Below are 24,609 nucleotides of genomic sequence, written 5' to 3'. Positions count from 1 at the left end.
CTTCCTCAGGGCTGTGTAGCTAGAGCCCACTCCCCCAGTCTTCCTCAAATTACACACTGTAACCCCTTCTCAAGACCCAGAGGCCACATGCAGTTGTCTGGGTCCTCAGGCGTGGGTCCCATGACTCCACATCCTCCGTTCTGTAAGAGGGGTCAACAGTCAGCAAGTACAGCTATGAAGACGGTAAGTAGACGCAGCTGAACTCGTGGACATGTTGGCTAGCTGGGAGGACAGTGCTGTACAGTAGCCTCAGTTCCTTATTTTATGCCCGAAATATCAGAGACTTGAAGTATCTGAGACTCTAGGCCACACTTTCCTGACAGGAAGCTGTCAGTGGTGTCACGCCTTCCACTAGAACATTCTAGTGGACACTGTAGGCTGCCACTGGCTGACAGCTTGTTCTCTGGCAAATGTCTAATGACAGTATTCTAGACTACTTTTGTCTTAGACTTAGGTATTTTTACATGTGTGATTATTTTGCCTGCACGTATATATGTGCAACTCGTGTGCTTGGTGCCAGAGGTCCGAACAGGGTACTGGATCCCCTGGATCTGGAGTCTCAGATGTTTGTGGCTGCCGAGAAGCAAAGCCTGGCCTCTGCAAGAGCAACAGTTGTTCTTACCATTGTGCCGTCTCTCTAGGACCCCCACTTCTTAGTCATTTTCTGCTCAACCTAATTTGACACAAATATTCTGAAGTCATGCTACCATGAATCATGGGAATTTCTTTTACAGCTCATGTTGTACATATGATAGTTCAGCTGTTAAAAAGAACCGATCCTGTTAGTATGTGTGCGCTGGGGGGACACGTGTGTCATGCAGAAAACCTTCAGGTTGCCCTTCTGAAACCTCGTCTGAGACAAACTCTTGTCACTGTGTAAACTGGGCTAGTTGCCCCTAGAGCTTGTTAGCCTAATTTATTTCATTTTCTGTGTATGAATGTTTTGCCTGTATGTATGTCTGTTAACATAATTGTGCCTGGTGTCCTCCAATGTCAGAAGGGTCGGATCCCCTGGAACTGAAGTTATGGAAGGTTGTGAGCCATGATGAGTCTTCTGCAAGAACAAGTGCTCTTGACCCTGAGCCATCTCTCCAGCCTCACAATTCAGTTCTAAGAGACCAGATTCTGATTCTTCCTGATTTTAACCAGGTAGAAGTCCTACCAAATCACTTCATTTGGAACAAAAGTCATTAATTCTGAATAAAACCTCACATTCAAATGGATTACATTTTTCCTGAGATATTAAATACAAAGACAAAAGGCCAATTTTCTTTTAAATTATTTTATTATTGTGTAAGCTAAAAGGAAATTTACACACTTGAAATCTCAAAAGTCTTGGGCATGCACATTGACCTTGTTAGAGGCTCCTCTACATGGCTCTCTTTTTTCCATAGGAATTTCCCCAAACATTTAAAACCCATAGTTTTTTTTTTTTTTTTACTGTATATACAGCCTAAACCATAGCAATCTATGATTATGTCATTTTACACTGTGCAAAATCCTCAAAAAATAATGGTATGATAGAACAGAAAGATTTCTAACGAATTTCATTTTAAGACATTCATATCATTTGGTCCTTCTCCAAATCAAACTAATTAAAACAGGCACAATCTCGGTCAAGCCTCCAATCCAATTCTGACAGTGATCCACACCCTACAACCAGAGAGCAGCGATGACCTCTGCAAGATTGAAAAGACTAAAACAGAGCCCAGAAAAGTTAACAAAAGCCAGGCCTGACACAGCCCATCACAGACCAAACTGAAAATCAGACAGGGTCTGAGCTCTGTGACGGCAAAGTGACAGCGCATCCAGGAGGGAAGTAAGAGTGGCCAGTGCAGTGAGGAGAGACCGGAGGGGACTCCAGACAGTGGAGATTTGAGGTTTTAATTTTCTTTTTTTATTTCAAAAGTTTTTTTTTTTTTAAAGAAGGACACCACCAGTGTATTTCACAAAGACATAAATGTATACACCCCAGCAACACAAAAGAATAAATCTTCAAAAATGTTCATCCCCAATTATTTACATTTTTTCTAATATAAATTTAGGACTTCAGTATGTAAATAAATATACATTACTATGTATACCTTTCTAGTGTGGCTTACCAACAAATCAGCTGAACTTGAATGTATTTATTCATTTTTAAATTACAGCAGGTATGTTTTTGATGGTAGGGAAGGGATAGAGGAAAGGAAAAAGTATTTGAAACTGTCCAGTTCAACCAGCTATCCTTCTGCTTGTTCCTGGGAGCTTGTGGAAGGTGTCAGTGTGGCTGGGAACATCAACACCTTGGCATGCATGAAGGTTAAGTCCGGAAGGCTGGCGATCACCTTCACAGCTTCTTCACTTAGGTGTTCCTCTCTTTTTGGTTTCCTATCAGCCAATGGGAAAAGACAAATGTGTTAATGGGAATTCCATCTCAAGGTCTGCAGTCAATGGTATTGGGCATCTGACTGGCTTTTCCTCTGCTAGTTGCTGAATGAAGAACAATATATGTGGCTTTTTGTTGTCCATGAAATCATGCATAACCAGATACAGACATTGCTATGCACATGTGTATGGGCTCAAAGCTTTAGTTAAGGCCGGAAGCACCTACCCACCAGTCTTCAAACATTACTAAGCGCGAGTAGAGTACTAAAGCCTTGCTAACAGTCCGCCCATCTGGGTTTCCCCTGCTTGCTGCAAAACTACCAAAATTACCTCAACATGAAAGGTGTGGTGCAAGGCCTGGTAAGTCATTTAACTTCAGGCTTTCTTAACCTAATGGGGAATTCCAAGAGAGCCTTCAGCCAGGCTGGGATGCAGGCGGCAGCATGAGAACCGGGTGCAGGCAGGAACCAGGCGAGGCAATCTAAACCTTCCTTGTGGAAAATGTCTATTCAACCACCTCTCCCTCACTTTAACAAGTAAGTAGCCTGAAGCAAATCACAGGTGCCCAAGAATTCCTGGTGAACTAGTGGGCAAGCGGAAGAAAGTGCCCAGTGGGCATCACATGTGCCCAACCACTGCACAATGCCATCCAAACCATCCAGGCTGTTAAATATGTTGAAAGGATTATTATATTTGTACACAGATCAACTTCAGACCAAAGATCATTTGAAATTGCCTAGAGAAAGCCCAGTTCTTTCTTTTATGGTAATCAGCAGATGAATCAATATTCAACCCAGTCCTACTTTATTCTATATATAATGGCTATCCTACATTTAAAAAAATTAAAATTTACATTTAGATAGCACTTAATGGTAACACATCATCAGATGCTTGAGGAAGGAGAAGACAACTGCATCACTTCAAAGTCAAACAAGTGTCTTGCTTCCTAGGCTGGGTCTTAGAATCACTAATACGGAGCCCATAGCCATGCAGTCAGCAGGGGTCAGATGTTTTCAACGTGCTGGGAGATCTCAGACGTAGTCTAGACAAATGTTTATTACCCTGTATTTGCGAGGCTCTGGATATAATTTCCAATTTATAGAAGATCGGGGAATAAAGAACTAGTGGACACTATTTCAGAAAACACCAGGAAGTAGAAGTGGTCCTGCCAACTTCCCCATTTGTGAAGCACAGGCGGGTCGAGAGAGGACAAGGGAGTTCTAAACGAGGACCCAACTGTGACAGCTGGGCTAGGTTTGACCAAAGGATTTCAGAGGCAATAGGAAACTGAATTTAAAAGTTCCTACAATGTTTAAGATTTGCAGTTATTTGTGTGAACTATTCTTATATGGCTCTCCATCTCTTTTAGCTGAGATTTACCTTTGTCAATGACCACACACAAATGGCAGGCCAACATGGCCTATGATCAATTCACTCCCCCCCAAAACGGACATGAGGAGACCTTTCAATAGGGTAACCAGGGCAGGGCAGCAGGAACAGAATGTAGACCTCTCCCACCTTCCACTACATGAAAATGAATTGATAATGCATTAGAGAGTCGGGTGTGGCGGCACACGCCTTTAATCCTAACATTCAGTAGTCAGAAGCAGGCAGATCTGAGTTCGAGGCCAGTCTGGTCTACAAAGCAAGTCCCGGGACAGCCTAGGCTACACAGAGAAGCCCTGTCTCAAAACAAACAAAAAGCACCAACCAAACCCCAAACTGAGATGCATTAAAGACCCACACACATACAAGGGTGAAACTATAAACTCTTAGGTGTAAGATTCTCCTGATTTTGAATCAGTCAATCATTCAACCTAAAGCACAAATAAAAGTTTGATTTTGATGAAACCCAATTTTTTTTGAGTGTCAATACATGGTATAAAAACTGAAAAGATAACAGAATAGCAAATATTTGAAAAATATGTATCTGAGAAAGGTGGTATTTTTAAATATAATATATTGATTTTTATTTTATATGTATCAGTGTTCTGCCTGCATGTGTGTGTTTGAGGGTGTTGGAAGTCCTAGAACTGGAATTACAGACAGATGTGATCTGCCATGTGGGTGCTGGGAACTGAACCTGGGTCCGCTGAAAGAGCAGCCAGTGCTGTTAGCCACTGACCCACCTCTCCATCCCCAAGAGCTCGTATTTGTAGCCTACAAGGACAGCTTACAAATGGTCTGACTGGAAACGGAAAGAATCTGAAGCAGCATCCTTGGAGGCAGGGGCATGGATGCTAATAAGCACATCGGAAGATGCTCAGTAGCTCTGCTACCAGGAGAATGCAAATTACAATCACACAACTTCGTACCCACTGGCATAGCTGCAACTGAAGAGTCAGACAAGCTTGGAGAGAATGTGGAGAAACTGGAAAGCTCCCGTCACTGGTGGGAACACAAAACATTACATTCTAGCACTCTTAGCACTTAGCAAATGCTAAGAGATCAGGTGTTCAAGGCCAGAGGGCAACAGGAGCCCCTGTGTCAACCAGTCACCACAGCCGCAAAGTCCTGTGTGGTGGGCACATCTGTAATCTGGCACCTAGGAGGGTGAGGAGTACTGAATTAGAAGCAAATGTATACAGGAGATTTTAGGCTTAAAGTAATAAACATTATCTGGGTTAATTTAATGATGTCAGTTGCAAAGCTTTGTGAGCCCACTAAAAACTAGTAACTTTACACACAGGAAAGAAAGAGAAAGACAGATTTTATGATGTTAACTAAATCAATAAAATCCAAAACCGAGAACCCCAAAGTATTCCTGTTAGCCACTAGTGCTTTGGCTTGTACACATGTCAGTTAGTGGCCTCTCTGTAGCTACTATAGTGCATAACTGGCTATGCACTGATTTAAACTAGAAATTTAAATTAGAAAATAACCTTTCTCCATAATAGGACAGTTGAGCAAGAAGATGGAACCATCTTCAAACTAAGAACTTGGGTTTCTCTAAAGACAACACACGAGCGCTGACGATACAGATCAGGGTGCAGTGCTCGCCTGGGAACAACGCCCCCGCCATAGCCACATGCAGCGGCACAAGCCTGTACTGTGCTATGCCAATTTGGTTTGCACAAAGTCTTGACATCAGGTGGTGGCCCCTCCAGTGCGGCTACCAGCTTGCTTAAGGAGGGACAAACTGGCCTGGTCAAACAAAGCACATCAAAACACCCGCCACAATAAACAAGAAGTGAAGTGAGAAATTACAGTCCATGGGAAGAAAGACCCATCATGTTTCCTCAATATTCAAAAAGGCTCTTAGGAAATCATGTTAGCCTACAAAAGGACTCAGTCAAGGACCCTGACGACCTGAGTTCAATCCTGGAACCACAAAGAGAGAACTGACGCCCACAGTTGTCTGACCATCACCCTGACAATTCCTAAACAAACATCAGTTGAGACATGAAAAAAAAGACATGTTCCATGTTAAATGTCCTTCCCTATCTCAACTACAGTTTCTTTGCTCCTAGAGACAGAATTCTCTTTGTAGCCGAGGCTGGTCTCAAGTTTATGATGCTCCTGCCTCAGCTTTCTGAGTGCTCAAATTATAGGCTTTGACACTACACCTATTTTAACCCTTTCTTATCTTACAGCTCTCATAAAGCTCTTTCATTCAACCTTTTATGTAATAAGAGCCAAGTTGCTTTTGCTAACCTTTACTTACAAAGAAAAAGAAATAAATCCTAAAGATGAAGGTATTGAAAGAGCCTTTTGAAATCTCACACGCCACTTGTCTGTCTTTTCTAAGTACAACTAAGAACTGTTATTGGAAGGCTGGGGCTGACGCTGCTTTTAAACATTTGCCTAGCATGCAGAGGCTTTCAGTTTGATCTCAGCATTGAAACAAACAAACAAACAAACACAAGAAAACAGCTCTCACCCCTGCAAAAACAAAACACTCAAACTCCTCTGGTGATACTTTATAATTTTAAGTACTAAGATGTGGATATTCTTTCTCACTATTTTCAAAGAAAAAAACGTCCTTCAAAATGAAATCCAAAGTTGGCAGCTTGTTTTCAATATATTTCATTTACATGTCAAAGTGAATCTGAGAAAACAGCCCAGTGGTAAGAACCTAGAGTATGCCAGGCCCTGGGCTTGTTCTCCAGGACCTCACTAACAGAAAGGTCAGGTAATTATTAAAGAGAATCTCTTTGGCTGCTACAACTTGCCTCTTAGATGTGTGCTACAGTTTTAGTTTATTCTTTTCGTTCAGAAGATGAGGGAGACCTTTAGTAGTAAAAGAGGTTGGGCAATAAATACAGTGAAGTCAAGGAGTCTTAAAAAGGAGTACAGCTAACGACGTGAATAGAGCTCCTCCTACTGGCACAGAGGATGAACTGTCACAGCCGGGAAGTTCTCTAGGTAGGTAGGTGGTACAGGGGAAAGGTTAAGGAAGCAGCAGTAGGGCTGGCTCAGAAACAGGGAGGGATCCCACAACAGATGACATTAACAGAAGGTTCATTTAAAGGCAAAGACACTGCAGGGCCATTACAGCAATGCAGTGAACCTGTGGATAAAAGGACCTACGTACTCCAAATCTATTTCCTGGGAAGGTTAAAGGCATCTACAGTCATAAAAGCAGTAATGGAAGCTTTTCAAACCCACTACTATCTGTTGAGTGGACACCCACAGAGAATAAAGCTCAACAGGCACTGCGGTCATTTAATTCAGGGGGTAGTGGCGGTGGCGCACACCTTTAACCCCAGCACTGGGGAGACAGATGCAGATGGTTCTACGTACAAGACCAGCCTGGTTCCTATAACAAACAGGACAGCCAAAGCTACACAGAGACCCTGCTTCAAAAACAAAAAGAGATTGCAATCACTTAAGCTAAGATTTTAAAAAAATTATTAAAAAATGAATAAATAGATGTTTCTTATGAAAGAATTAACTTTAAAAGACAAATCTGAGTGGCATGTGTTATCCAATAGGAATTTCTAAACTTCTCCCAAAGTGGGCAACTGACACATAAACATCCCTCTAGGAAATGCAGCCTGACGGTCGTCTGGGAAACGGAGAATCTAACCAATCAGTGCCTGCCCTGGCACTACTGATGTCCTGCCAGGAACAACTCCCTTCTACTAGGAACTGGCTTATCTGATGCCCAGTGTGTCAAGGCAAGAATTACTTAACTGTGTTAAACTCTAAATACAAGGTCCAAGTGACAGTTCTAATACCAGGAGGTAACTGTCCCTAAAGAGGCTCTCCATAAGTTTGGGAAAGGAGTGTACGAAGCCTCAAGTTAGGGTGTACAATAGAAAATGTTCTGAAAATAAAAAGGTCTTATCTTTACTGTTAGCTTCAAAGTAAACATGGTAGTCTGTGGGACACCAGCAGTCTGACACTGGTCTGGAGAAATGCTTTTCTCCACAAATATGAAGGGACGGGGGCATTCCTCAGTGGCACCAGCATCTTAATACTGAACCAGAATTGTTTTCTATGGAGGAGTGTGGTAAAGAGAAACGTGGTCTGTTAATCTCCAATAAAGTTCGTCATGGAACGTTAATTTGATGACGTTTCCTAGGCTTCGCCATCTACTGGCTTTCACACATGTAACACAAACACTGCCGCTGGCATGCTTTGCTTGTGACTGCTTACACCAGGATCCAAAGTCAGGGCAGAGTTAGAGCGCCTTTACCTGGTCGACGTGCTCGTCTTCTCCACCGTAGACATGAGCTTCGCAAATGCATCAGTCACTTTGAGGCTTGAGGTGGAAGTCTCCAGCTTAGCAGTTGTTAATTCATACAACTCTGGATCCACACCTTACAGCACAGAACGATAGTGAGTGAGGGCAAGCTGCACGGTTACAGTGAGCTACAATCCAAACGCAACAGCAATAGCTAGCCACATCTGAGTCTGCATAAGCACTCACTGTCAGATCATGTACTACTCTTGTGAATGTGACAGTCACACTGTGTGCCACAGTGGGTGGTGCCAGCTAACTCTGTGCAGCTGGCTCTCAGTTTCCACCCTCATATGGTCTGGGGATTGAACTCGGGTCACCAGGCCTGGGCAGCAAGCACCTTTACTTGCTTGAGCTGTCTGGGTTTCCTTTTTCATTTTATGTGTGTTTGTCTGAATTATGTACACACATCACATGCATGCCCGGAGACCAGAAGGGGACGTAGGAGCTCCTGGAACTTGAGTTAGATAGTTGTGAGCTACCATGTAGATGTTGGGAACAGAACCCAGGTCCTTTCCAAGAACAGTCAGTGCTCCTAACTACTGAAACAATTAATCCCATGTTTATTTTTAACTAAACAGTAGGCTCTGAAGTATCTGTAGAAGGAACATAACAATTCCATTTTGGAATTAATGCTGTATGTACCTGATGCCTCTTAAAAATGCTTCAGGAATCTATCACTCCATCTTACATTCATTTCTGACACATCTTCAGTGTTTATAAATAGAATAAGCATGCGATGATAATCTCAACTTCTATCTTTTGATTTTTTGAGATGGGTTCTTACTCTGCAGCCCACACTGGCTTTGACTCATGAATGACAATTATCCTGCCTCAGCTTCCTGAGTGTTGGGTTATAGGCACGAGTCACCACATCTGACCTCCAACAGTCTCAACTTTTTAAAACATTTTTTATTTTATGTGCGTTGGTGTTTTGCCTGGCTGTTTGTCTGTGTAAAGGTGTTTGGATCCCTTGGAACTGGAGTTACAGACAGTTGTGAGATTTTATGTAGGTGCTGGGAACTGAACCCAGGGCCTCTGGAAGAGCAGCCAGTGCTCTTGACCACTGAGCCATCTCTTGAGCTCAACATTCTCAATTTTTAAATTAGTCAATGAACCTCATTTTGAACTTTGATCTAATCCCATCTCATCTACTTTTTTTTTAACTCCAGGATTTTCTTCCATGTCAGAGACTTGGAGAGTAATATAAAGTCTCCACTGTAGAAATGACTTGTTATCTTAACTAACTAAAGGTGTGAGTGATTACTCAGGACATGAAATTATTACTAGAAATATGCTGATGTACTTCAGGTAAGAGGTGGGGAGGGCAGCGCACTCCAGAGAGGTGAGTGGAGCTCACTTGTATGCGTGCAGTCTCCCTTAGATATCGAGCTGGAACAGCACAAGAGAAACCAAGTTGGGGCTATAGTTTAGCATCAGTTTACAAAGAATGTTTGATAGCTTCTCCAATGTTTTCTTTCTCTTTTTTCATTGAGATAGGACACTTTAATATCTGCTCAGGCTGGCCTTGAACTCAGTTCAGGTGATCCTCCTGCCTCAGCTGGGACTACAGATGTACGTACGTGGCTGTATTTGGCTTAATTTTATTTTTTTAAGAAAAGTCTACAAGATTAGACAAAAATCTAAGCGTATGAACAAGCTTTTTCCTTTCTGAACCCACCCTGCAGATGAGCAGGTAGCAGTGTGGATTTCAGATGTCTACAGGAATAAAGGAACAGCTGCTTCCACGGCTACCAAGCCCACCAAGGGAGAAAGGCCAGAGAAGGTGCATGCTGACTCCCAAGTGCTTAACAGCTCATTCACATACATACACTTTTGAGACAGACTTCCTAACTTTTTCTATAATATGCATACAGGCCAAAGTTAAGATGTTTAAAACTGTAGCTGTCTGTATAAAGACCAAGTGAGCCCAGACTGTTCCCTCTTCCACGGCTAAAGGTTAGCTTCTAGATCTCTATATGGTGCAGAACACCTGCATTCTGACTGGCAATAAGGAAGTGCCAAAATCTCAGGTGGGTTTATAAAACTGGATACTCAGCTGTCAGAGTAAAGTGTAGACTGAAAGCAATAGTGTTGACCATGACAGAAAAAAATCACCCTTCTAGGCCCCCAAAACATTCTTCCCCTCCATAAACTGCCCCCAAACCAAAAAATGACTGACAGCTGTAACAACCACAGTTAACGTTTTTAGAGACAAGGCAATTATCTACTAAAAACTAGAGAGAATTTTTAATGGAAGTTTTTTAAATAGAACTTTAATGAGGCACAGCTTAATCACACAATTAAGTAGCCATCCAAGGTCTATGCCAGCCTCCTAAGAATCACACACAAGATAATTAACAGCAAGCTAAGATAAAATGACTTTCCCATAAACAAGTTGAAAAGGACAAACAAGTGTTAAGATGGAGCACTAAGGAAGGCATGATACTTGGAGCTTGAGGGGAGTTTTAATAAAACCCAATAACAATAAAAAGCCAAAGCAAATTTATTGTAATCCAATTTGTCCACAGCTAGAGCATACTGATGAAAATTAAGAATTGTAAAGTTTTCACAGGGATGGAGACTGCATTGGACCATGTTGTGCTCACGTCCACTGCAGCACTGAACAGTTCACACTTAGAGCTGTGTCCTGAGCCCAGGTGTCAGGAAATCTCTGCACTTCTTTAAGCAACCAGGTTACTGGTGTTCCTATTAATGCTTTTAAAATGAGTTTAAAATATAAGCAGATTTAAAATCTAAACCAAGTTTTAGGCACCTCAAAGAGAAAGTGGCCTCATTTTAATTATAATGCAGATTGCAACCAAATTCAGCTGAGAAGATCTGGATAATTCTCAGCTCCTCCTTTACCTTCAGTAAGTATTATGAGTTGTCAGATAATTCTAGCTCCCCCAGGCTGTTCTATAAATCAGATATACTTAGTAGAATTTATGTTGTAAAATACCAAATTTAAGTAAAAGCAGCAAAACCGGATTACAGACTTTTTCATATACTTACAAGGATTTTGAAAACTAGTAGCTAGACTTGAGAGATCTTGTCATTCTACTCTAGGATCTATGGCTTTCCTGCGGCAGGAGCAGGTTTCCGCAGCTGGCTATGAGAGATGGCATCTGGGTCCACACTTGCCCTTAGCTGACTCTGTTGTTTTCCTTCCTATACCACTATGGCTGGGAAACCACTGAAGTGGTGGCTGGGTTACCTAACAGACTCACCCCAAACAAAATACCCCCAATTCTCAGGAACTAACTACAAAACTGGCCACTAGTAGGTACAGAAGGGAATCCTCAATATGCATTCCAGAAGTTAGCATTTGAACAGAACCCCAGTAGCTGTCTGATGATCAATGATTACCAGATCACAACTTGGGATGGCAGGGATTCATTAAAATCATATTCAATAAAATGTAAACATTAAAATGCCATTATAATTTCCATCTTTTATTTGGTTAGAAAATGACAAAGTACATTAGTCTTTTAGTTAATGAACTGCAGGGCTGAACATTAACAGGTATAGTGAGCTTAACTTTTAGGGTTAGGTTCATAGCAATTACTTTCTTCTATTAACTTTTGTTAACATTTTTATTGCTCTATGGAAACTTAACAGTATGCTATTTAAGAACTACATAAAAACAGTCATTTTTTTGATGTGGGACTATATAACTACATGCTAGTTTCCAACATTTTGAATTATATATTTAGCAGCACTAATAAGAACTAATTAAAATGCTAGAATTTGTAAAATTTACATTATTATAGACACTATAACATGAAGCCATCTTTGTGTACTGAAACATTCTTCTCTTTCTAAACTAGTGTTACTTTTAAATGGCTTTATAGAATATGCTTTCAAAATAAGCATATAAATACATTTTCCACTTAAGAGAGGTGAAAAACAAAATATCCTTAACTAGTGCCAGTGGGCTGTATTACTGTAGAAACCACTGCCAACTCTGAAAACGAGAAAATTTTCTTTAAAATGTATCCATGTAAGTTGTTTCTTACAGTCAGGCATTGGAAAGTGGGACAGGGGAAGGAAAAGTGCGAGAGAGCCATCATCTAGCGGTTTCCTTGTTTATAGGAAAGTCAAGTGTGGTCATGCTTTAGTAAGTAACCAGAACTGTGCTTAAACACTCTGCTGACCTGGGATTGTGCTGCTGCTAGAGCTACTGTCATCCACGGGCCCAAAGAAATCAAGGTTCAGAAGAGTGGAACCTCCACTAGCTTGGAATTCAGTGACCGTGTTGGTAGGCAGCCACACAGAAGGTAAGCCAAGGGAGGAGGGGTTATGTGTAAAAAGGGGTAAGACACACACTTGAACATGCAGGTTATAATTAGTAGTCATTACACATTTTAAAAATCAACATTAAAACAACGTGTACAGTATTAGGTTTTCATAACTAAAGTAACAATTTAACTCAATGTACATTTCCTCATGTACAATGTAAAGAATGTTAACACTTTGTTAGATTTTAGCTAAAAGTCAGTTCTTTTAACCAAAACTGAAAGGTATCAGAAAGACCAGGGAAAGCAGACTAGTTAAAGGGAAACAATACTTAATCTTAACCCAACATTAAATCACTACATGCCCGATCTTTCATGTTAGTTTCTATGAACAACTTCTGGTTTCTAATGCTTTTTAAAAGACAATGGCAAAGTTGTGAGCTTCGGGACATGCATCAATACTTTAACGTATTTAAAGTAGTATGGATGGTGCAACTGCCCTACCCTGATGTGCAAGCTGTACTGTTCCCCTTTAACTCTGCAACAGTAATCACAAATAGTATACATTTTTAAAGAAGTTGTTAATAAAAAGCATGATGATTTGACTGAAGACACCAGACAATAGTAGCAAAAGGTGCATCCAGGCTTTCCTTCAGCAGGACATTCAATTGATGGTTTCCAGGTGCCCTAGGAGCCTAGCTACAAGGAAAAGCGGGCAGCAGTGTCTCAGGCAATGGGATGGTAAATGCCACGGAGATGATGGTAACAGATATTCTAGAGAATGGCTCAAATGGCTTAGGAAGCAATTATAACTCAGGGTCCACTGAAAACCCCTAGCACGGGCTCTGAAACTAGCACTGTGTGTTAAAGACCCTACAGCACTTGTGTAAGGTACTCCCTGCTCAGAGTTTTAAAGTTGTAAGAAGAACCACTGACTTCTGTTAGTATTTGGAGATAAGTTATTTAAAAAGAATCATGAAAATCATTCATCGTCCATTTGCATTTAAGTACTCTATAAAATGCTACTGAATCCGAAAACTACATTATATCAATAAATATGGATCTATCTGCGCAGTTTTTGGTTAAGTGAATAATTGTGCTTTATGCTTTGAAGCAACCTCTAATCACAAGACTTTGTACCCAAGAAAATTTCACAAAGTAATGCTATAAAACATTCAAATAAATTGGTTCTAGCTAAAATATCATTTAAACTATTTAATTTTGACTTAAGATAAAGGAACTAAAACTTTACCTTGCTATTACTACCAATACTTGGGCATTAATATTGTTGATAATAGTAATGGCTGGTATCTTGAGCAATTACTATTTAGAAAGAAAGCCTGAATTTCCAAAGATAAGAGTAAGAAGTTATGTTCAAACAAAAAAGGAAATCAGCAGAGAGAAGTCTGTCTGAACTGTGTAGCTTTCTTAACTCTAGCTCTGGTGCTAGAGGCTCTACGGAGAGACGTACCATCTAAAGGGTTAGTAAGGCCACTGCTACTCCAGTCAAACTGGACGGGTGGTAGAGACTCCTAGAGTTGAAAACAATAAAAACAAACAAACAAACAAAAAATTAAAATTAATCAGTACAGGTAGTAGCAACGTAAAGAATCCTTAAAGCAAAATCCCCAAAATATAGCAAGACCATTAGGCAACAATGTACCTATAGACAAAATTTGGATAATATACAATTTCAGGTTATTTGCAAATATTAACACAATCTGAAATTGCAGAATTGATAAACAGTATACTTATTGACATTATAAAATTTACATCCAACAAATGGAGTATCTTTAAAATTTCAAACAAACTTATGAACTGATTCTGTGATTCTATTTTAATCTTTCTCAAGTTGTGTTTTAAACTGTTAGATTTCAAGAAAAGGATTTAAAACACACACATTTTTAATTTGTTTAGTGACTACATTAATTTTAAAAACTAGCCACGTAACACTAGCAGAGAAGGAAGTGAACTGAGAGTGAATCTGGATTGCTGGAGATGGTAACTAGTTACATATGATCTATACTAGCTTCAGTGGTCTCAGGATCCATAAAATGAGAAGGTACAGACTCCAGAGTCTCTAGTTCTTCACAAGTTTCCTGATTCTTAGTAAGTGGGATGTATACCTTTTTGCTTGTTTTTGAGACAAGGTCCTGGCTGTCCTGGGACTCACTCATTATGTAGACCAGGCTGGCCTCAAACTCAGGAGACCAATTTGTTTCTGCCTCTGAGTGCTGGGATTAAAGGTGTGCACCACCATGCCTGGCTAGGATGTACATTTTTAAAGTGTTGATTTCCAGATATTTAAGTGTGTGTGTGTGTGTGTGTGTGTGTGTGAGAGAGAGAAAGAATTTGTGTGTGAGTGGGGGGCGGGAGAGGAAGACACTGGACATCCTGCTTCACACTCTATCTTACTCCTTTGAGACAGGGTCCCTCAGCAAACCTGGGGCTAGTCAACAGGCCCCAGGACCTTCCTGTCTCTGTCCTGCACAGCACTGGGTTACAGACTTCGAGTGGATATGCCCATGGTTATTCAAACTTAGGAACTCATGCTTGCACAGGCAAGTGTTCTTAACCACCGACCCATCACTCCAGTCCAATTAATATATTATTGAGATAAATTTCTCAGCCAAGTCTCAAACCTGTGGTCCTTGTGCTTCCAGCTATTCAATAGCTAGACTGCAGATATGTCGTGTGAACTTCCAGAACAGGCCAGGGATTTACTTTAGTCAAGTTTTCTGGCTTAGAAATTACTTGCAATCAGATTTTTTTTTTTTTTTTCCTTTTTTTGAGACAGGGTCTTGTTTTGTTGCTCAGGGTGGCCTTAAACTGACTATGTGAAGCTAGGCTGGTTTTTGAGTTCGCACTCCTGTTTGGTCCTGCCAGTGAGATCACTGCATGTACTACCTAGGGGATTTATGCATGACAGTGAATTCTTACAACTGATTTGACTACTCTAGGTTTTTAAAGTTCATAACATAAAGTGAACAATGTAACATCAAATAGAAGATAGTTGGCGGACGTTCTTTAAATAAGCAGTAACTTCATTTTAAGATTTTTTTATACAGAAAACTTTTTGTTTTCTCTTTTGTTGACTGTATTAGCAACACCTATGGAAATAGCTTGTGTTCTATTAGATTTTTAAATACAACACGTTGTTGCTCATTTACATTCATGTTGTTGGCATTCTAGCCATGCTTCACTGTAAGGAAGGTGCTATTAAAACATTCTACTTACTTTTTTTTCTGGTTAAAGATGCTATTATATGTAGGATAGGGACATGAATTAGTTCTTTGGGGAAGATAATATAATTGTTTTGGTAAAATAGGGATAGGCAAATTAATATAAGCATTTAATCTCCATAAATCAAGCTCAGTCTGTCCAGCTTAGAGGCTGAGGAGGAAGGTCTAAAACCAAGTAAAATGTTGACATTAAGAGATGCCAGGGCTGAAAGACAGTGGGACAGAAGGGAGAGTGACCACTGAGGGTGTCTTTGTTCCATGTCTGTGCTGTGCACAGTTCCCAAGGGCCTGACTACATTCTCAGCTCCTAAGAAGCTCTCTGTGGCGAGTGAACATTTTGTATGTTGATTGTGGGGTAGTTACCTGCATCCACATATGTGACCAAGGGGTTCATAGCTATATAAACAAGATCATATCTTATTCCTGATTATACTTTATATTTACTATAATTATGTAAAAGGTAGCCAAGAGGGTACATAGGCAAAGGACGCATAGGGCTTTTCTTTGTTCTACCTTTGAAATAACTTGGATATCTGTAATTATTTCAAATAAGCTAAAAACTAATTGTGGGGAAAACCTCGTGCTAACAAGAACAGAAATACGGAGGCCGGCGAAAGGAGACCCACTGATGTGCAACCTTGGGCAAGTCATTCGGCATTTCCAGGTATGTTTCCTTACTGAAAAGGGGGTACATGGTATGAGATATCCGTTCCCCAGCCCTGGTCTTAACCTTCTCATTCACAACTACAATAGCTCTATCAAGTGGCTGAAGCTGCTACTGATGACCAGGGGGATGTCGTCAGTCATATTCGCCTCTGTATAATGAAAGGTGAGTTGAAGACCCGACCCCCCCATGCACACACAAAAAAGCTACCTTGGTGTCCCCTCCTTCCGAGACTTTTACCTTTTCACACTTTCATGGTGTCATTACTAGTTTCCCTCTCAATCTGAACCCAAGATTTCCTTGCCTCAGTCTCCCATGCGCTGGAGTTATAGGCGTGTCAGTACACTTGGCTCCAAGGTTTTCAAATCCCTCAACAACAAAAGCAACGGTTATAGGACTGACAAGTCATACTCGGGTTGGGGGGGACCCACACCATGAGGCAAGTATTTAAGTTGGGATGGAGTAGGTAGACTGAGAAGAAAACAGGCAGCTGTGGTGTGGCAGTGTGGTGTTCAGTGATGCTAAAAATGAAAACAAAAGGAAGCGTGGTTTATGGCTTCTGGGGAGGAAAAGAAAGAAAAACAAGATAGGGAACAGGTATTCCTGATATAATTTGCAAGCTTCCAGTATTACAGATCACTGTCATGCCACCTGAAAAGCACAACCACCACCAGACACAACAGCATTACTGTATGGACCAAAAAAATGACATAAAAATTATACATGGCGTCCCAATGACTTTACATGAAGATCTTTATGATGCACTTCAGGTTCTATTTTAAGGTGAATCACAGGTATGGAGCCAAGTCAACTAGCACAAAATTCTAAATTAAAATACATGTATTTCATTTGGTTAGCTAGAAATATGCCTTCAGTTAAATCTGAATTAAATTATGTAAGAATATAACATGGTGTAAAGTTATGACCAGAAGAAGCTTCTAAGCTGTAGGGGCAAAATGACAAGCAACAGCTAACTCCAATGGAATAAGCAATAGTGATGGGGATGGCTGTATAGAGGAGGAAAACAGGAAAGAAGAAAAACTGACACTAATGTTGCAATACAAAAGCTCCATTTTCAGTAAGTATCCCAGAGCAGTGTGGGCCTGCGAGTGCAGTGTGAGGGCAAGGAAAAGAGGTAACCGAGGCATTCTACCCCACCATCACAGAGCCAGGTGGTGTGCACTCCAAGCCTGGTTATCTTACTGAGCCAGTGATATTCTGGCTTGGAAATGAACTTTAAACTATGCCCAAGAATAAGCCACAGCGGCATAGAGCAGTAACAACAGATGCTTCCTGAAACATACTTGAAAGGATCAGACCTATGTTTTACGCATCATTTTCTTTTCTTTTTTTTTTTTTGACGGGATTTCTCTTTGTAGTCCTGGCTGTCCTAGAACATGCTTTGTAGACTAGGCTGACTTTGAACTCACAGAGATCCACCTGCCTCTGCCTCCGAAGTGCTGGGATTAAAGGCGTGAACCACCACTGCCTGGCTATCTTTTTATTTTTGAAAATTACAGATAATTTGTCCATTGTATTCTAAGAGTGTTAATTAACAATCAAAACACATCTACTGTAAAGTTTTACAAATATAAAGATAAAAGATATATTAAAGAAAATAAACCAGTATGTGTAATTATGTGTCCATATACACGCTTACAACACATACAAATATTTTTACCTGGAATGGATCAGATGTACATGTGTTCATTTCTGGTGTCATAATGGTTGTCTGACCAATAGAAGCAATTTTTTCTGCAGCAGACAGTGGTTTCAATGGTTCCTTGGTGGGCTCTAACATACCCTGAAAAAGGTAAACTCATCATTAATTGGAGAGGGATCAATACAAAGTTTATAATAATGGCAATTTAAAAGAAAAAAGATCATTTCCAAAGTACTATATATATATTTTAGAATAAAATTTTTGAAGTCAAATCTTCCATTTAAATAAGATTTTATTTAATGATGTTTAAGATACCAATATGACACAAAAATGCAATCTTTTTACATATGGTATGTTGAAAGCACAATGCCTGTTAGTATGACTTTAACATGTTTAAACCTGAGCTAGTGTCTTGGTATTTAGAACTTTGTACTGGAAAAGAAAGCACAGAGAGACTGCCATTTCAGAGAGGGAAAACACTCTGTTTACTCCACTGATCTGAAACAATTCAAACACACTTTTGTGTGTGGAGGAGTTAAAGGGTTTCTCTGTGGAGCCCTGCCTGTCCTGGAACTCACTATGTAGACCAGGCTGGCCTCGAACTCAGAGAAATGCACCCACCTCTGCCTCCCGAGTGCTGGGATTAAAGGTGTGCGCTGCCACAATGGCTCAAATACACTTTTTAAGTAAGAGAGGTAAATACTTTGGATGGGCACAGAAACAAAAAAAATCATTTGATACCAAACACAAAATGGATAATCGAGGATAACAGCATGAAAAAGCAAAAGGTTTTTTTGCATATTATAAATCATAGCTGAGAACAAGTGTAAAGTGCTTATACCCTCTGGAAACCAACCAAATAAAACCAAACAACTTGGTACGTTCCTGAATATTTAGAACATCTATATTCACACAAAGGTCACTCTTAACTGTGAGTATGTGAGATCAAAGCTCTAAGACAGTAAATCTCAGAACCTGCCTTTTAAGGAATCCCTACTCCTTCAGAGGTATACACTAATAAAAGCAATTTATATTCAACTCTCCTCTTCCCACAGGCCCAATTCCTAATACTAACACACGATAGGCTTTCATATAGTAAACAGAAAGATGAAAATAAGTTCACAGTCAACTTAGTACCACATATATATTATACAGGTTTTGTAATATGTTTTTTATAAAGGAAGAAAATATATTTGGTAATTACTAGTGTCAGCCAAATTTCTTAATTTGAACTATGATTTAAACAAGCAGTGCTCAAATTGTGGTTGTCAATTCTTTATTCAGATGCATAAGTTCTCCCGCAGCTTTGTCTCAGAGCCACATAATAAAAATCTTAGGACAGTGCCAGACAGTTTCTTTGTGTAGCCCTGGCTGTCCTAGAACTTAGTCTACAGACCAGGCTGGCATCTGCTTCCCAAGTGCTGGGATTAAACGCATGAGCCACTACTGCTTGGATTCTTTTGGTTTTGCAAGACAAAATTACTCTGTGTACCTCTAAAACAGAGAGTAAAATCTTAAATCTGAAGATCAGGCAGGCTGGCCTTGATCTCAGAGGATCACCTGCCTCTGCCTCCCTGGTGCTGGAATTAAAGGTGTGCGCCATCACACCCAGACCTCAGATATCTGTGTCTTAAATCTTACAAAAATTTTTGAGGAAGTTGGAGAACCAGAAACTTAAATAATTATTTCAGGTATACGCCTCCATATAAAATGCACCACAGGGGGAAAAAATCAGGTATAATTCAATTTTGGTATTAAAAATATCCCTGGATAAAGTACTGGCCTTGTAAGCATGAGGACCCTTACTAGTTCAATGTTTACGCAGGTGATAAAAGGTGAGCACAGTGACACTTGCTTACCCATGCAGGGAAACAGATGGACAGAGACATACAACATGTACCCGACAACCCACACCCACAAACCACAGACACAGAGGTGGGAAGATCTATTTATATTCACTAAATAAATTTTAGCACGGGGCCTAAAATAGTATATTTTTTACTATTATAGGCAATAAACTAAAAAATGAAGTGTAAGCCTTAGCTGCTAACTCCTCCCAGGATGTGGAGCCAATATGCTAATATGACACGTGCATAAAGCAGGCCACTGCCGGCAAGATGATCAAACTGTCCACAAGAGGAATTCACAGTTCCTACTCAGATCAAGGGACTACACACCAACACCTCTGGAGTACTACTGTTTGAAAAAAGAAATCCAGATAGCTAATAAAGAAATGTTCTGGACTTTATTTACCTAGAAGAGATAAGCATACAAACTGATAAGAAAGCTTGGGCACAGAAAATTCCACAACAAACTGCAAAAATAAATCACAATGTTCTACTTCAGTACCAATAAAATTAGAGCCTATTCACAAAAAATAAAATGTGGATTAAAAAAAAGTCAGGTTTCACTTATATGCACATAAACGTGGTAGAATTTAGACTGTTTTATGACTTTTTAACTTTTTCTTTCATTGAGACAAGGTCTCATGTAGCCCAGGCTAGTCTTGAACTAGCCGTGAGAAAGGATGACTCTCAACTCCTCCTGCATCCACCGCCTCAGTGCTGGGATTCTAGGTCTGCTCCACCACAGCCAGGTTTCTTTAGTGTTTACATTATTTTCCCTTAAATTCAGATTATTCCTTATAATAACATGATATTTTTAGTTTAACAAGTAGGACATTTTCATTTAGCAATAATTCACCCACAAGCCACAAACATCAAACTGAAAAATGTGACTGAGAAGCTGGCTCTAAATGCCTGCTGTGCAGGCCTGAGGACCCGAGGCTGTTCATGCATGCACTGTGAGTGCTGAACACAGGAGCACTGCTTGGGCTTGCTGGCCTGTGGCCAAGCTCCAGGTTCAGTGAGTACTCTGTCCCAAAAGAAGAAGGCAGAGGGTGAAGAGCAGGACTATGTTCTTCTCCTGCACCCACATGCACATTGATCACACATGAGTACTCACTCCACGAAAAGCTTCAAAATGTGACTGAATCTTGCTAAAGAAAAAAATGAAAAATGCCCATTTGCCAGTACTACCTAGCATATCTGAAAAAATAAAATTAACACATTAAAAATATTAAAACATTAATGGAAACTCTAAGGTCGTGGCTCATTTTCATGTACTATAATTTGGTATTTTCAAGCTCTTTTGGACATCCATAGCCTCAATGTTTTATTTAAAATTAATAATGAATTAAAAACATATATCAAAGGTTCCAGGCACTTTATTTTTCTTTTTTCTTTTTAAAAGTATAGAAAATACAGGCTGGGGAGATGGCTCAGATTCAGTACTGCCTTACGAGGGTGAGACCAGAGTCAGCACCATGCGGGTGTAGGTGATGGTGGCGCATGCCTTTAATCCCAGCATTCAGGAGGCAGAGGCACGCAGATCTCTGTGAGTTCGAGGCTAGTCTGGTCTACACAGTGAGTTCCAGGACAGCCAAGGCTGATAACACTGAGAAATCCTGTCTGGAAAAACAAATCACCCCCTCAAAAACAAACAAACAAACAAACAAACAAACAACAACATAAACAACAACAACCCCCCACCCCCCAAAAAAAACAACATCAAGAAAAAAAATGAAAACCAAACCAACCCAAACCACCACCACCACTTTCTGGCAAGTGTGGTGATGCATATCTTTAATTTTAAGCACTCAGGAGGCAAAGTCAGATAGGTGAATCTCTAAGTCAAGGCCAGAATGTTCTACATAAAGAATTCTATGTCAGCCAGGTCTACATCCAAAGACCGTATTTCAAAACAAACCTTTTGTCGTGCTATAAAATAATTTAAAAATTAAACATAAAGATGAATATATGCACAGATATTCTGTACTTACCAATCCTGCTGCATACATGGGTACTATAACAGGCTGCTTCTTATTGCCAGTGAATAGCTATGTTTGTATTAGGGAGAAAGAACATGTATTTAGAGAATGATTTGTCTGTCATGAAAATGCTTCTAATATGCTTACAATGTTTTTATTATACTGTGAATGATGAACAGAATAAACAAGTTTTCCTACGGGCTCATACAGACACACATACTACATGTGTGCACATATATAAATGTGTGTATATATGTAACCCAGTCCAATTTTTCATTTTACAGTTAAGGAAAAACAAAACTCTTCTAAAAAAATACTTAGAGCAGTGGTTCTTAACCTATGAGCTACAACCCCTTTGCGGTCAAACAACCCTTTCAGGGGGTCGCCTATCAGACAATCTGCATATCAGATATCTACATTATGATGCATAACAGTAGCAAAATTAGAGTTATGAAGCAGCAACAAAACTAAATGATTGGAGCTCACTGCAACATGAGGAACTGTATTAAAGGGCCACAGTGTTAGAAGGTTGAGAACCACTGACTTGGGCTGGAGAGATGGCTCAGTGGTTAAGAGCACTAGCAGCTCTTTCAGAGGTCCTGAGTTCAATTCTCAGCAACCACATGGTGGCTCACAACTATCTATAATGAGATCTTCTTCTGGTGTGCAGTCATGCAAGCAGACAGAATACTGTATACACAATCAATCAATCAATCAATCTTAAAGAAAAAAAAAGACCACTGACTTTAGAGGAACATTAGTGTCTTAAAATTGCCACATTCAAAATAAGAGAACATCCAAGCCACCATTTCTCTGTAGAGCTAGATAATCACAGCTTAAACTGAATAGTAAATTTAAAAAATACACAGGTTGATTAAAGGGTTTTCCAAGACTCTGACAAACTCACAATGTTTCGAGTGTCTATTCCCAAGGAACACAAAAGCTTCTTGTTGCTATGGGAGCCACCCCACTGGTATCTCAAGCCATGTGCATCATGAATATCCTGCAGTTCCGTCCATACATCCAGCAGTTCACTGTAAAGGCCACAATGAAGCCAACAACAGGTTACTCAAGCGCTTTCACCATAAACTTCACCTTCAATACATTGACGGTATACTATGCATTGCAATTAATCTTGTATCAACTGTTCTCTCAGTGCAACCAAAAGTCAGCACTAACAGTAATTAGAAAGGTTAAGTTAAACTTTTGTGAAGGAATACAGTCCAGGAATTAGCTTGTTCCTTTAAAAAATTATTTAATATGTATGAGTATTTTGTCTGCATGGGTGTATGTGTACACATTTGTGCCTCATATGTTCAGAGGCTAGAGGAGGGTATCAGATCTTCGGAACTGGAGTTATGGAAAGCTGTGAGCTATCATGTTGGTGCCAGGGACTAAAACTAAGTCCTCTGCAAGAGCGAAGTGCTCTAAACTGCTGAGCCATCTCTCCAGTTCTAGCTTGTTCTTTTTATTGTAAAAGAAAGACATTTAAGGGCTGGGGTACAGCATAATTGGGGGTGCTGCTGTGCATGCCCAGATCCCTGGGTTCCATCCACAGCACTGAGAAAACCTGGCATCGTGGTGCAAGTCTACATCCCCAGCAGCACGCAGGAGAAAGATCAGAAAGTCACAGTCATCCTTGGCTACAGAGGAAGCTCCAGGCTAGCTAGCCTGTGATACATGAGATATTGTTTCAAAAAATTAGTATTTAAAAGAAAAAAAAATCACCTGGCACCCACCATTTTAATAGAGTTTCCTAATTATTGCATTTTCTCCTTTTTGTGGCTTAAGACAGGCTCTGGTAGACCTGGCCTATGGCTCCTCTTGCCTCAGTCTCTAGAGTGCTGGATTTGTATGCTACCACCTAACTGTTCTTCAGATCTTTCTCTCTATATATAGTTATATAATATGCAATTTTCTATTTCTTTTTCTGATTGTATTTTCTGGCCTGCATATGTACAGTAGCATCTTCTACCCCATCTGCCATTGTTATTTCTTTTTCACGGTTTTCAGTTACCTGTGATCAACTATGTTATGAAAATATTAAAAAGGAAATTCTAGTAAGAATAATACATTAATTTATTAGGTGCTATTATAAGTATCTGCCTCATATCTCATCTCATATCACAGTACAGTAAGGTATGCTGAGATCAATTCATATAACTCTGATCACTGTATGATCTTCTACTCTTAGTTACTATTTATAATTTCTTACTATTTTTAATCTATAAATAAGGCTTTGTGAACATATAGAAAACAACACAGCAGGTACAGAGATTACCACTATTCGATATTTTAGCATCTTCAGGGATCTTGGAACACAATCCCTATGGACAGGGAGGGACTGCTTTGACTTTGCCAGTGGCTACATAACACCAGGTCAATGCACTATCATTAGTTTAGTTACAGCCTTCAGCTCTCGGTAGACGTCTCTTACTACTTGGATCCTATTATTAGGCCAGCAATGACCACCTTTTGGCATTTTATGAGGTAAATTATTGTATGGTATATTTGTGCCCTTTTTGAAAGTCTGTAACAGAAATACTGAGGCTACAACAAGGTACAAACAAGTTACAAGTGACTTAATTAAATGGAAGAGGGAATATTTGAGAAGGAAAAGGATGCTTCCAGAGGCAGAGAATGAATAATAAATTATAAAAAGAAAGCCCCCAAATAGAAGTAACTTTGAAATTAAAACCAGAAAATAAATTTAGACACCCTAACATCAAATAATTAATAGGAATTCTAGGAAAGGAAAATAGAGGCAAAGGGGAGATGGTAACCATGAAGGTCAAAGCATAAAAAGAGGGCTCATTACTGAAGAACAAGCCATCACCGTGATGAGTGAAAAGACTCCATTAAGAGACTTCATCGAAAAAAGAGACTTCATTGTGAAATTTCAGATCAGCAACAACTTATA

At 39.9% G+C, this 24,609-nt stretch overlaps 1 protein-coding gene across 2 annotated transcripts in view; it reads right to left on the bottom strand.

Moving 5' to 3' along the window:
- Positions 1 to 1,276: 1,276 nt before the first annotated feature.
- The window catches only part of Aftph (aftiphilin), a 67,135-nt gene continuing 43,802 nt past the window's right edge, over positions 1,277 to 24,609 (bottom strand). Inside the window, exons 4-10 of one of the 2 annotated variants that reach the window (XM_057771579.1) lie at positions 22,597 to 22,723; positions 21,702 to 21,758; positions 17,879 to 18,001; positions 13,763 to 13,823; positions 12,211 to 12,291; positions 8,009 to 8,132; positions 1,277 to 2,370 (exon numbers count right to left, since the gene is read on the bottom strand). In XM_057771579.1, the coding sequence (XP_057627562.1) occupies positions 2,223 to 2,370; positions 8,009 to 8,132; positions 12,211 to 12,291; positions 13,763 to 13,823; positions 17,879 to 18,001; positions 21,702 to 21,758; positions 22,597 to 22,723 (721 nt within the window). In that variant the 3' untranslated portion in view covers positions 1,277 to 2,222. The remainder of the gene's footprint in view (positions 2,371 to 8,008; positions 8,133 to 12,210; positions 12,292 to 13,762; positions 13,824 to 17,878; positions 18,002 to 21,701; positions 21,759 to 22,596; positions 22,724 to 24,609) is intronic. The other variant, XM_057771580.1, reaches the window with a different exon arrangement.

The sequence above is a fragment of the Chionomys nivalis genome, chromosome 6, assembly GCF_950005125.1.
Source record: "Chionomys nivalis chromosome 6, mChiNiv1.1, whole genome shotgun sequence".
Taxonomy (NCBI): Eukaryota; Metazoa; Chordata; class Mammalia; order Rodentia; family Cricetidae; genus Chionomys; species Chionomys nivalis.
This window is presented reverse-complemented; position numbering and strand designations above follow the sequence as displayed.